The sequence below is a fragment of the Stegodyphus dumicola genome, chromosome 7, assembly GCF_044657685.1.
Source record: "Stegodyphus dumicola isolate Sdum_Otavi_A_Nest chromosome 7, ASM4465768v1".
Lineage (NCBI taxonomy): Eukaryota > Metazoa > Arthropoda > Arachnida > Araneae > Eresidae > Stegodyphus > Stegodyphus dumicola.
Genome location: NC_140774.1, coordinates 101,776,445 through 101,791,167, shown reverse-complemented (window position 1 = coordinate 101,791,167; position 14,723 = coordinate 101,776,445). Strand labels below are relative to the sequence as shown.

The window sequence follows — 14,723 nt, the reverse complement described above, 5'->3', positions numbered from 1 at the left end:
AAAACGGATTTTCGTAGTTTTTCCCCCCCTGAAAATTACTAACCTATGAATTAATTTACTTGTGCCAAAAAATATTTTCTTTTAATTTAGAGTTTAACTACTTGCGCTAAGACTAAACTTCACGGTTGCGGTGCCGTGCGCTACAATATAGCAAGTGGTAAAGTGTCTCATTTACGCCGCTCCGCATCTGCGAGTGCAATCCAGAGCTGTAACTCGAGAAATAAACAATCTCGTTGTTAGGTGACGTGTGCACCATGTTATTTTCATTTTTGCGATAAATGCTTATCGACGTGGTGTTCACATCGCTCGCAGTTTGAGACAAAAACATCTCGACGTGCGTGGCACGTCTTTTTAGCGCAAGTGGTTAAAGAAATTTTAAAGGATATTCATTTAATGAACTCTTGATAACGTGACCTTCGAATTTCGACACCGGTTTCCAGCTTTGGCGGCAGATATATCACGCATGCACAGATGTTTCCCTCTATGATGGAACGGAGCCACGTCTGTTGCAGAGAGGTTTTCCTTCTTTACAATACATATTCTTTGATTCTAACCTCCATGGTACCGTATACTAAGATTAAACTCATTTTGTTTTATACCAGAACAGGTACTTTCTTTAGTTCATGCACTGCACATGCGATTCTCGAGAATACTGGAAACCAAAAGTTGCGGGAAACTTGCTTTGCCAATCTAAAAGGCAATCAAATTGGAGCTGCGAAAATTGGCGCTATGCCAGCAGACACTCACGTGATAGGCAATTCGCCAAAAAAGTTATCTCTTCCGACGTCGGCGCAAAAATCGCTTTTTTTGGCGGGATCATCGTATGAACTTCCCTGACTTTTCCCTGAATTTTTTGGTCAATTTTCGAATCCCGATTTTTCCCGGTTCTCCCGGTTTTCCAGGTAGCGTGGCAACCCTGATTAATGCATGAAATCCAAAATAATATTGCTGAAGGCTCAACAATAATGTCAGATTCGTGGCCTGGATATCAAACAGAGGAGCTCACTTGAGCATTTTAAGGAGAATCAACCATACAGTTTTGTTGACTCATCTACGCAGACGCATACTCAACATGTTGAAAGAATGTGGAGTCATGCCAAATGGAGGAACAAGCAACAACGTGGGACAAGCTGCCATCATTTGGATACCTGTTTAACTGAATTTATTTGGCGGAAAAAACATGAAACACCTTTCGATGCTATTTTGAAAGCTATTTCCTGCACTTTCCTCACCATTAACTTCAACGTTTTCTTTTAACCAGTTTTAAGAAAATTAATTTAAATTTTTTTAATTCATATTTAGTATACAGTTTATATATATATATATGTTTATTTATAATATATATATATATATATATTCAGGATTTTTGGTTTTTAAGTTTCTGTTCCTTTATAATTAAGGCTTTTATTTTAAATGAATTTATAAACATGAACCAACAAACGCCAATGAAGATTTTTATCGGCAAATGTTATCAAGGTTAAGTACCCAAATTTTTTTCTGGTTTTTAGCCACTAATGATAGATTTTAAAATCTTGCAATAACTTTTTATGACATGTCTGAAGGAAAAGACACAGGCTTTTTCTCTGAAGAAGAAAATAAAACTGCCTGAATGGCCAATTACAGTCAATTAAAAAAAAAGGGACGACTAATCATTTCCTCTCCAAATGGATGCTCTAGTGCTCCACTACTCTTAGTAACGCCGGAACTGGAGTCAGAAGAACCTTCCACGTACATATGTGGCCCTACATCAATTTAAACTGTTCTAATACCACTACTCTTAGTAACACCGGAACTGGAGTCAAAAGAACCTTCCACGTACATATGTGGCCCTACATCAATTTAAACTGTTCTAATACCATACTTGCCAACCTATGACACTCAAAAATCAGGAGATTTTTCACAATGTTAAAAAGACTTTTTAAATGATAAAAATATAGTTTTTAATAATGAATTAACTTTAAATAGTTATTAAGTCTTAAATGCAAGCAAAACAAAAATACCTTAGACATAAAAACATTTTTATTACTTTCATCGTTAAAAAAAAAAAAAAAAAAAAAGGCACTTTAATCAGTTTTCATACAAAAGTTATGGAAAGCGGCAGATTTTGCTCTTGTAAGAAAGAAACTTCATAATTTTGTTCATAGCAATTGCCACGTAGGCCTGCTTTCGCTAATAAAAGTTTTTCTAATGTGTCATCACTAATATTAGATCTAAATTTAGTCCTCGTTTTCGCAACAACACTGAAAATCCTCTCACACTCTGCATTACTATGGGGAAGTGTCAAGATGGCCAACATAATTCTAGAGAGTTCACTATATTTTAAAATTCCATCAGCACCTTTCAATTTTCCAATTAACCTCCACTGGGTGTCAATCCTAGCTGATTTTATAACTTCATCCAAGTTTTCTAATTGTAAACTGCAAAATTGCGACTGCAGTATATCAGTAGCAACATCAATATCATCATCTTTCATGACTAAATGAAGTAACACAGGAAATCTGTTCAAAAAGTACCTTATATCAAAAAAAGATGCATTTGCTAGAGCAGAAACATCAGCAACTTTAGCATGCAAAATCACTTCATCGTTGACTGGAAATTTATGTAATGTGTAATCACATACTCGACAGAAGTAACTTCTAACATGAAGATAAAACTTATTTTTGTCTTCTTCTGAAAGTTCTTCCACTACTTTTGTAGTTGCAGCTCCTAATACCAAATCTTCATCTTCCTTCTGATTTTCTGTTTCACCATAAATCACATCATATATAGAATTACAAGACAAAACACAGACTGGTTTTACAAACTTTGATAAAATGTCTTTAAACGGATCATAAATCATCGATTGCAAAACATGAATTAATGGAATTCTGCTTTGTATAATTGTGTTCAGAACATCGAATGATGGCAAAATGAATTGTAAAAAAAAAAAAGCAAAAAGATTTGTCAAGGTCCGAAGAAAAAAACATAAATATTCGTTCTTCACAAGATAAACTTACAGTAATCGGAAAATGTTTCGTGTGTTGAGCAATTTTTTTTTTTTTATTTTATTTTGAGAGAAATTTGTATCAGCTTTACGCTTATATTTTGCAGTATTATTTTGAGAACTGCCAGTTGAATTGCTGAATGATGTAGAAATTACAAAAAATCAAAATTTTTCTCATTTCAGTATTATGCAGCTGTTGGAACTGTTTCAATTTTTCCTTTCTTTTAGAACTCCTTTCAAGATAATAATAAATATCAACAATATGTTCATCCACATTTAATGGTAAAGAAGCTGCCCCTTTTTCAGCTGCTAAATTTAAGAGGTGACAGGTGCACTTCATAATCTGCAAATGTGAATTTGCCTTTCTTAAGATGCCTGCAACACCAGTCTTCAAGCCTACCATTACTGGTGCATTATCGGCACCAAGCGCTAAGCAATTATCCAGAGGGACTGCATTTTATTTTAAAGTTTTAATAATTAGCTGTGCTATATTAAAGCCTGTCGAATGTCCTTCTAAAGTGGGGACAGAAAGTAAACTGCACTCAATTTCTGAAGACTCTGGATTAAAAAAAGAAACAACAATTGGATACAGTTTTGAATTGGTATTATTGCTTCCATCCGTAGAGAGGCAGAACGGAGCTGTTTTAATGCAATCAATAACTGAAGATTTATTTTTCAAACCCATTTCTTTAACAATTGCACCTGTTTTGGTCCTTGCACTTGAGTATTTCTTAGCGATTTCACTATCGGGAAACATTTTTCTAAATAAAGCTGCAGCATGATCCGATGCATTCAGTGGCAGGTTGTGCTCCAGTAAAAAGGCAGAGAACAGACATTCTGCATTAATCACTTTTTGGTCTTTTGTTTCCGAAGAAAAATTTAATTTTTCGTTTTTTCAAAACAACTCATGTTGTCCTTGTGTTTTTGTGTACGCACATGTTTGAGAACATCTGCCCTTCCACCAAGCGAAATCGAAAAATCGCAACGACAGATGGTACACCTCGCAAATTTATTACATTTCCTTGAAGAAATAATGGAAGAAAAGTCAACTGTGTACGATTTTTGAAACGTGCACGAGTATTTCACCTTTCTCGCAGACATATCAAAAGACGATAATTTCTAAAACTATTTCCTAAAGGCACGTGTACTCACACAACTCAGGACAAGATGAACAAAATAGCAAAAGAACATCCAAAGAACGGCCAAGGGCCTTGAGCTTGCTTTGTGCTCAATGGCTAATATATGCCAGATGACACGCAGTGGAGCTCGATGCCCATTGGACAACTGGAGAACGACGTTTCTGGATACGTATGCTGTCAATCACAAAGCAGAAATTCTCATCTGATTCGCAAGGTTTCATTTTAGATATAATCTAGAGAAAATTCAGTTGCTTTCAGACGTCCAAAATCACTTTTTTTTTTTTTTTTTTTTTTTTTTTTTTTTTTTTTGTTTATATAACGAAGTATTAAGCCAAGTTCCATAAAAATCGTGAGAAATATTAAGAATAAGAAAAAGTCGGGAGAAATATATTGTAAATCGGGTTGGCGGGAGAGCGGTCGAAAATCGGGAGAGTTGGAAACTCTGTAATACTAACAAATATTTTCAGAATAATCTCACCCTCGTTTGACTAATGTCTTTTATCCACAAACCCTTGAATAATTTCTGTATTCTCCAATAGTGTTCTAAAGCGCAACCTATGTAAGATCATGCTTCAATCTTCTTGAAGGTCACTCTTCAGAAGAAGTTGAAGCATAAGGTTAAGCTAGAAGCCCAAAAAGATATTTCTTTCCTTTTTTTTTTAAATGCAGACAGAGAGCATTATAGTTGAAGACTAGGTAAGCAATCAGTCAAGCATCCTTATCCTAAGAATCTTGAGAACAGGTTGACTGTTCCTTATTGTTCAAAGTGACATTTTGCAGTGGCTCCATTACTGACCAGGTAGTTTGAATTCTACATTTATCTAAAAATTCACATTATGAATGGCAGTTGTAGAAATGGTACAGTAATGTCAGACCAGCAAAATTAAGGGCCATTTGAAAATTTTGCCATAATTTAGGATTCTTAAGAACTACAGTACAAAGTCCGAAATCCGGATGTCCAATATCCGGAATGATCTAAAATCCAAACTACCAACAACATTTTTCTGGTAGGCTTCACGCATGCGCATTTGATTCCCTCCCCTCCCTCCACGCATAATAAAACATCTGGAGAGTCCCGATTCTTAATTTCACTTTGACACTGAATTAAATACCTTGTTATTGATGAAACAATCATTTTAGGATATATTTGTACGATCAGTAACTTGGCTCCGTTGCTGCATATCTGCTTGGCACCCATCTCAAACCCAAACATTCCACATACATACATCGTTGATCTGACGCTAATCTGGCAAATCATTATTTTTATTATACTTTCCTTTCATCAGCGCATGTTTATCAAAACATGACAACTTGAGTGTAGCAATGCCTAAACAATTTTTTTTTTTTTTTTTTTTTTTATGTTAGTAATTGAAAAATAAAGGCATATGGTAACTTTTTATGTTGACATTACGTTTGGCAGTAATTACAGATTTAAGTTAAATTCATATAAACCCAGAAAATGCGCCAGGGTTTGTATGACTGTGCCAAATCGCAGAATTTAGGACCCACAGAGACCGCATCAGGTGGTAAAATATCTAGCACCGGCCCTCAATAAGGCTTAAGTACATGTGGGAATTTATTTATTCAGAACTCTGATGTGCAAGAAATAGACATAAGTATAATAAATAACTAAACTAATACAATTCAGGCTTAATTGTCTCAGTGTGCGATAGAAGCGAGATAAAATTTAAGGGTACAACTTGTCGTTAGTCACAAAGCTCATGATGCATAGTCAAATACGTATAGCAAAGGACAGCTAAGTTTGATGATGATAGCCGCTAATTTTAAAGGTTTTCAGATATCGCAAAACAAAGGTGAATTTTCAAATTAACGGATTTTGTAAAGAAATTTGGAGAAGCGGTAATAAATGTAGATGACATAAAAGAAGTTTTTCATTGTGATGACAATATTTCTCAATCATCAATCAATTAATGAATGGCAAAATCTGTAGTATGGTTCTAGATCCAAAAAATACTGCTACCAATAGTGAAGAAAGTGACAGAAAACGAGAAAATTTCGATTGACAAGTTAGTCGGAATTCTCAAAACAGCAGTTACAGGACTTCAACAATGCAACTAAAGAGATTATGTCTGTCCACAGAATTAAAGAGAAAGTATAAGCACAAAAAACGAAGCATTTTAAACAACTTACATCGAAAGAAATGTTTAATAAAGTAAACAAATAAATAAGCTATTTTTTGTAAATTTTGATACCCTTTAGATCATAAATACTTCATTATTTCATAAATCACAATTTCATATTTTTAATTTTACAATTTCTACATGCCTTCTTACTAGATTTAAACTGATAATCTAATATCCGGAATCAACGAAGTCCCGACGAGTACAGATTTCGGACTTTGTACTGTATATGACTTTTAAGGCTTGCATACTAAATTACAGCACTTTTAATATCCAATAAAACTTGCTGCAGTTTTATCATAAAGAGAATTGTAAATGACTATATTATCAAACTATTAATTCCTAATAAAACTAAGCACTATAAAAGGGACTATTTCTTACTTCTGCTGTTAAATACTCAAGAATAGCAGCACTGTACACAGCAGCAGTTGCTCCAACACGTCCATGACTGGTTGTTCTGTGCTTCAAATGTCTGTGGATTCTTCCAACTGGAAACTAAAATTTTTCCATTGGAAAAAAAAAAATGATTTTAATTATAAACAAGCATATTAGTTATAAAAGTTAATCTATGCAACAATGTTCTTTTGAAAAAGTACTTTTATAAAATAACTAAAATAATTAATTAAAAGTAGTAAACATTTTTAATAAAAAATAACACATAAAATTTAGGGATAGTCTATATTTTAAGCAGAGTCGTAGCTAGGGTTTTCAGCGCCCAGGGACAACTGATGATTTCGCGCCCCCTACTGCTTGCCAAGGATGGAAAACATTTAATTCTAAAATGTCGTAACATCAGTTTGGCACCCCTTGGATTCTGCACCCGGGGACAGATGCCCCCTTGCCCCTTCTAGCTACACCCCTGATTTTAAGGTACCCCTTGGTTTATCGCCAAGTTGTTGTTTTGGTTAGAGTATACTCAAGGGTGCCCTTGGATTATTGCCATAAATGAATGGACGTAAACAGGAATGGCACCATGGGCTAGCTGCATTGGCATTTTCATGGTTTTCCCCATGTGTAACGTGTATATGAGCCAGTTTACCCTTAGAAAGTCCTCCACGAAATTATCCCTCTCCTTAGGCAGATAGTCCTCGAGGCTTTGCCATAATCACATTAGCCAACGCAAACTCTTCAAAATACTCAAATGAAAGAATGATTTCAGTCATCCTGCCAAACTAAGCATTTCTGTCTTCCAGGTATGTCCCAGCCTGCACACTAATTATCAGCAACTTAACTCTTATATTAATCATATTTTTTAAATTTATCATGTAAGCCAAAAGATATCCAAATTAATTATAAACTTTACATTATATTTATGATAATTATATTTTATAATTACTGGTGCTTTTTGTACAACATAAAATTTTACAGTATAAATTCAGGGTTTAAGGCAGAATTCCTCCTTTTGGGTAATTTCATAATTTTCAGGGAGAATGTGGTTAAAACTTAGTTTTCTTTTATGAATATAAAACAAACTTACTTGAATTCAAGTTTTAGCATGTATCAATATTTTCCATACTTTATGTTGTTTAATTCATAAAACGTGTTAAAAATTAAACTAGATCTAAAGAAATGCATATATATTTTTAAATTTTTGGAAAGGAAGAGGGGAATGAAGCTCTAGCTATGGTGAAAAGGGTGCACAAGGCAAAAGAGGTCGAGGACCCCTGTTAAATGCATCCATAAATGTCAAAAGTACAAACAGCAAAATTTGATCCATTATATTTCTGTCATATGATTTGTTTTACAAGATTGTCAAATGATTGTATAATTTCTGAAAAACTGATTCAGCAATAGAGGTACTATTCTGTCGGAACAGACTCAGTTTACACTAGAACGGCGGGAGGAGTCATTTTGACCCCTGAACACTTTTGACCGTTGATTACTTTTGTTTTATTGGAAGAAATCGTTTGGAATTTTTCCTAAACAAATAAATATTTTTTTAAAAAAAATTTCAGCATTCTAGGTTTGTTAGTTTTTTAAATATTGGCATGTATTCCTAGAATGGCGGACAGGGGTTCATTTTGACCCCATTTATCCCTCTTTCTGCTCTAGCCATTGTCAAATAACCTATTAAATATTTCCATAATCGCCTGTAGTAACGGCAACCGCCGTCAATAAAAGGAGGTGCTTTCCTTAGTGGCACCGCAGTTCATTTTAGTTCGAGCCAGAATAGACCTGCCCGGGGGAGAAGCCAAGGGATGAGAGATTCCGGTTCCCGTCTTGTTCCGGATCCAATCCTGTTCCAGTTCCCGTCTTGTTCCGGTTCCAGTCCTGTTCCGGTCCTGATCCAGTCCAGTTCCAGTCCGGCCGTTTAAGTCCAAAACACGTAGGAGCAGAAGTCTGAATCCAGCGAATGGAGATATATGCCGAAAGGGCTAGATGGATTCTGTCTTTTAAAAGAAAGTGTTCTTCACCGTGCCGGCATAGCTGTTACTTTAAAGCACTTTGAATGTTTTCCACCCAAGATGTTAAGTTTTCGTTTATGATGTTAAGTTTACATCATTTTTAAAGTTGCAGTTGAATAAACCTTTAAGTTTTAGACAAGGTTTTTGTGTTCTTCAAAAAATTTTAGATTCGAAGTCAGATATATCACATAGGATTTAACGGAAAAATCAACATTTGGCACCAAGTGACAGGACATTGTCTGCAAGGTAAGCGACTTTTTTATTTTTGAATCATGAAAGCCTTAAAGTTAGCACGAACTCAATACAGAAGATTATTCAGTAAAGCGTGTAATGAATTTGACAATGAAGAAACTAAATTTAATTAAGAAGAAAAATTAATTAAAATAAAAGTTATTGCCGAGAAAGCTAAGGTTTTGTTTGATACTGAAATGAAAATACGAGAATTAACGTTTAAAGAAATTACAGATGAGACTTTACTTATTAAGGAAATAGATGAATCTGAATTATATTTTGATAGGTGGAGACTTATGCAAAGTAAATAAACTAAAAGATCTTACTTCTGGTACCCCGAATGTAACTTTAATTGATCCGTCCTTTGTTCAGAATAAAATGTTACATTATCCGAAGATTAAATTGCCTATCTTTGACGGCAACATGAAGAAATGGCTAGGATTTGGGGGGCAATTCCAAAAGATTGATAAAGATCCTACATTAGATAATAATGATAAATTTGCTTATTTGGCACAGACTATGGAGAAGAATTCTCCCGCAGAGGAAATAGTTAAAAGCTTTCCGCCAACTGGCGATAGTTACAAGAGCGCAACTGAAGCATTGCAAACGCGTTTTGGTAACAAAGAATTACTAACGGAGATTTATATTCGTGATTTGTTAAACCTTGTTATCCAAAACAAGGTACACACTCTTTGCGGAAACTATACGATGAACTCGAATCTAATCTAAGAGCCTTGGAGATATTGAGAATAAATAGAGGCAAATATTGCGCGATATTATATCCACTGGTAGAATCAGCATTGCCGAATGAAGTCTTAAAAACGTGGGAGAGACTTAAGTTTTCGCGTAAAGGATCAGAAAGTTTAACCGGTGAAAACGCCGAGTTAAGAGAAAGGGAATCTGACCTTGAGCGTCTTTTATGTTTCTTGCGCGGTGAAGTTGAAAGTGAGGAAAGAATTTCTTTAGCAGCTAAATCTTTCAATGTTTTCGATCGATTGGCTCACAATAATAAGAAAGGAAATTCGAGTTTAAAGATAAGAGAACCTCACTTAAAACCTACAGCAGCTGAACTGTTTACTTCTTCTCATGAAGCTAGAAAAGGCTGTACATTTTGTTCCAGTATAAATCATGGTTCTGCGGAATGTTTTCAGGCGCATAATTTATCATTGTCGGAAAGAGAAGTTTTGATCCAAAAGACACGCTCTTGTTATCTGTGTCTGAAATCTGGACATTCTGTCAGGAGGTGTAGATTAAAAATAGTTTGTTTTATATGCGGTAAAAGGCATGATATTTTTCTATGTAAGGGCCATTCACAAATGAGTGAGACAAGGGCAACAGAACAGCCTCCAAATCAGGCTGAAACACTCGCCAACATTTCTTCAAGGTCTCCTAAAGTTTTGCTGCAAACAATAAGAGTAATAATTAATTAAAGGAGATAAAAAATCTTGTTCGGCTCGAGCTATAATTGATACTGGTTCTCAAAGGTCATGTATTCTGCAAAGCACAGCTCAAGATATGGGTTATAGGTATACGGAATACCTTAGCCACGTATTATTTGGCGGTACAACGACCAGTTTGTGTGAACATAAAGTTTACAAAATTCATTTATCTAATACGTCTGACTCATACAGCTGCAATTTTGATACGTTAAGTCAGCCTGTTATTTGTAATAATATACCTTCTATTGGACAAGAAATATGGCTTAAAGAGCTTGCTGACTGTGGAATAAGTTTAACAGATCGTTAAGAAGGACCTATAGAAATTTTAATAGGAGCCAATGTTGCAGGACGATTATTAACGGGGAATCGTAAACAAATTTCAAACGGTCTTGTAGCTATTGAGACAAAGTTAGGATGGACGGTTATGGGAAAAACCGGGGAGTTGAATAGTGAAGGTTCAACATTCTTAGTCACTTCAATGTTGAATAAAGAGGCTTGTATTTCTGAGTTATGGGCCCTCGACTTGCTTGGTATTATGGACCCATCCGAAAAAAAGAGTAAATTGGAATTGTATGAGGCTACCAGGCAACATTTTCTTGATACTGTAAAAATAGAAGATAACCGCTTTGTAGTGTCTTTGCCTTGGTTGGAAGGGCACCCTCCCCTGTCGGATAATTTTGAGGTATCGCTTAAAAGGTTGCACGGTACGATTAGGCAACTTGAACTAGATAATCTTCGCCAAGAGTATGAAAATGTATTCCAAGAATGGCTCAAAGAGGGCATAATAGAGGAAGTACCCATAAATGAATTGGATTTACCCCATCTTTATTTGCCACATAGACATGTTGTTAAGGAACATAGTACTACGAAGTTACGGCCAGTATTTGACGCTTCGTCTAAAGCAAAGGGTTCTCCGAGTCTCAACGATTGTCTTGGAATAGGATTAAACCTTATTGTATTTATTCCTACAATCTTAAATAGATTTCGCCAAGAAAAAATAGGGGGGATTTCTGATATTCGTAAGGCCTTTCTACAAATTGGCCTGAATTCTAGTGACAGAAACTTCCTCCGATTTCTTTGGATAAAGGGTGAAGATGGCTTGAAGCATTTCCGTCATTTTCGAGTCGTTCTGTTTTGAGTAAATGCATTACTTGCAAGAGATATTCTGCTGTACCTGTTGACCACATATTAGCCCCACCGCCAATAGAGCAAGTAAATGATTCAGCAGTATTTCAAGTAACGGGTATAGACCTTTGTGGTCCTTTATTGCTGAGAAACAAAGAAAAGGCATGGATTTGTGTTTTTACATGCGCCGTTTATAGAGCGGTCCATTTGGAGTTACTGACTTCTCTACCTACAGAAGTGTTTCTTCAGGCTTTTCATCGGTTCGTGAACTTTTTTGGCAACTTGGTCGTGTCATAGAACTACTTCCAGGACCTGATGGAATAAATCGGCTTGCAAGAGTAAAGACCCGAAATGGAATTTTGCTTAGAGCGGTTCGAACTCTGTATCCTTTAGAGGTAACGCAAAATAATGTACCCGTGAAGCTGCAGAATGAAAAACAAGATTCGTTGTCTGAACTTAAACTCAACGTAAATGAAAAATCTGTGAGACCTGTAACACGATCTGGTAGAACTGTAACTCCGCCAGACAGACTGGCATATTAAGGCTCTTTGGCATTGTTTTACTTTGTTGTGAAAGTTCACTTTTTTTTTTCTTTAGGTGGAAGGATGTTAAATATTTGCATAATCGCCTGCAGTAACGGCAACCGCCGTCAATAAAAGGAGGTGCTTTCCCTAGTGGCACCGCCATTCATTTTAGTTCGAGCCAGAATAGACCTGCCCGGGGGAGAAGCCAGGGGATGAGAGATTCCGGTTCCCGTCTTGTTCCGGTTCCAGTCCTGTTCCAATCCTGATCCAGTCCAGTTCCAGTTCCAGTCCGGCCGTTTAAGTCCAAAACACGCAGGAGCGGAAGTCTGAATCCAGCGAATGGAGATATATGTCGAAGCCGAAAGGGCTAGATGGATTATGACTTTTAAAAGAAAGTGTTCTTCACCGTGCCGGCATAGCTGTTACTTTTAAGCACTTTGAATGTTTTCCACCCAAGATGTTAAGTTTTCGTTTATGATGTTAAGTTTACATCATTTTTAAAGTTGCAGTTGAATAAACCTTTAAGTTTTAGACAAGGTTTTTGTGTCCTTCAGAAAATTTTAGATTCGAAGTCAGATATATCACATAGGATTTAACGGAAAAATCAACATAACCCATGAAAAACATTCACTGATAAGGATTTTTCGATTGCATTCATACTATCACCCAGAGGGATAAAAACCTGGGTGCTCTCACTACTTTGTAATGTCTACATAAGTTGTTGTTTCTTTGTTTGCAATTAGCTATTTGTTTGAAGATAATACTGCAAGGAAGGTAGATGCAGGGTTTGCTTACATTTCTTTTCAGAAATAGTTTATTTTACAGATGTATTTTCCCATTTGTTAATTCAGCTTACTTACTGCAGGTGATAACAGTTAGGACAGATGTTTTCTTGGTATTCCCAAATCAGTATTTCAGTACATATGAATTCTGCAGTCAAGTTATGCTAAAATACATTCCCTATCATTTTCTGATAGTCTGATATTTTTCTACTTTTTTCAACTTTCACAAAATAGGTCTAATAAGTGGAAAAGAGGTTTTACGGATGAAGAAAAAATTTGTTGCAGGATCTATCTGAAAATGAATCTGAAAGAGGTGAAATATATAATTTTTTTGTAGAAACTGAAGATGAATTCCAGACATAAACTATTAGTGAATCCGAGGACAGCGAAGTAAATAAAGAACTCAGCAAAAATAAATTAGCAAAAACGGATCAGGGTATTTGCAAAAGTGTTTTTACAGCTCCTGATAACACTATATGGAATGAAATAAATTCCAAAAATTCAGTCTGCGCCCGTGTTCCTGCTCATAATGTTCCAAAAGAAACAGCAAGACCAACATCTTTTTGCAAAGAGTTGTGTTTCTGAGGACAAAGTGTCTAGTGCTTTCAAGTTTTTTATTAATGATGATATCTTGCTTCATATAAAGAAATGTACAGAATCCGAAGCTCATTGGCAACTTGGAAATAAAGACTGGAAGTTATCTCTGGCTGAGTGAGATGCTTTTGTTGCTATATTGTATGCTCGAGGAGTAATAGAAGCAAAGGAATTTATATTTCGTATGGTCCGAAGAGTAAGGAATACCATTTTGTAAAGAAACTATATCAAGAGATAGATTCAAAGAAATAAAATGATTTTTAAGGTTTGATGAAAAGACAAGATCTACTCAATTACAAACTGATAAATTTGCACTTACATCAGACATGTGGAACAAATTTATTGAAAACTGCAAAACATGCTACCGGCCAGGACAAAATACAGTCAAAAGTCGTTAATTCGGACACCCATAATCCGGAATGATCTATAATCCGGACCTCAAAGCTTCAAACTTTCTGCGCATGCCTCCCATTGACGCATGCACGTAAGGCCTTTACGGCTGAGAATAAGCTTGTGCGCATGCACAAAATATGTTTACGAGTGCACGTTTAATGTATAACGGACGGTAATAGCTAAGCTAAAATTATTTAATTATCTATTTCAGTTAATGTTGCAGATTGTGTTGTTCCTTAATCTTCGAATTGGATCCGGCTTATTATTTTTTGCAGACTGTTAGAGCAATTTTATAAAAGTAAGCTTGAACTTTCGATTATGTGAAATAGAATTTTTGATATATATTTAATAATATGTAAATGATCTACAAAGCGGAAGTATGTTTTGAAGTTCATTAAACAAAAAGTGGAATTGCTACAAAAAATGGATAAAGGCATATCCTTTGTTTATCTTTAACACCGCGGCGCCGCGCAATGAATTGGAAGTTGATCTATCAGCACTATCCTTATCTTCACAGCAGATGTTTTTATTTTATTTGGTTTATAATTCCTTATTAAATGTAGTATTTCATCTTGATGTACCCCATCTTTGATATGATTTAAATCAAATTCCTCGTCATTATAATTCACTTCCGATAGCGAAGAAAGTGACAGAGGTTATTGAAAACGAAAAAATTTCAATTGACAAATTTGTCGGTATTCTCGACACAGCAATTATAGGACTTGAACAGAGGAACTTTGTAACTGAACAAGAAATTATGTCTGTTTATAGAATTAAAGAGAATGTATTATCACATAAAAAACGAAGCAACTTAAACAACTTACATTGAAAGAAATGTTTAATAAAGTAAACAAATAAATATTAAGCTTTTTTTTTTTTTTTTGTAAATTTTGATTTTGGAGCAAAAGCGTAAACAGAGGTGGGCTCATTTAATCGCCGCTTGCTAATATAAATACTCGTGTGTCTG

At 35.3% G+C, this 14,723-nt stretch overlaps 1 protein-coding gene across 1 annotated transcript in view; it reads right to left on the bottom strand.

The window, feature by feature from the left end:
- Positions 1 to 14,723, bottom strand: part of LOC118181524 (histone H2A.V) — a 51,049-nt gene that overhangs the window by 21,174 nt on the left and 15,152 nt on the right. Inside the window, exon 3 of the mRNA XM_085820656.1 lies at positions 6,645 to 6,758. Within this exon, the coding sequence (XP_085676782.1) occupies positions 6,645 to 6,758 (114 nt within the window). The remainder of the gene's footprint in view (positions 1 to 6,644; positions 6,759 to 14,723) is intronic.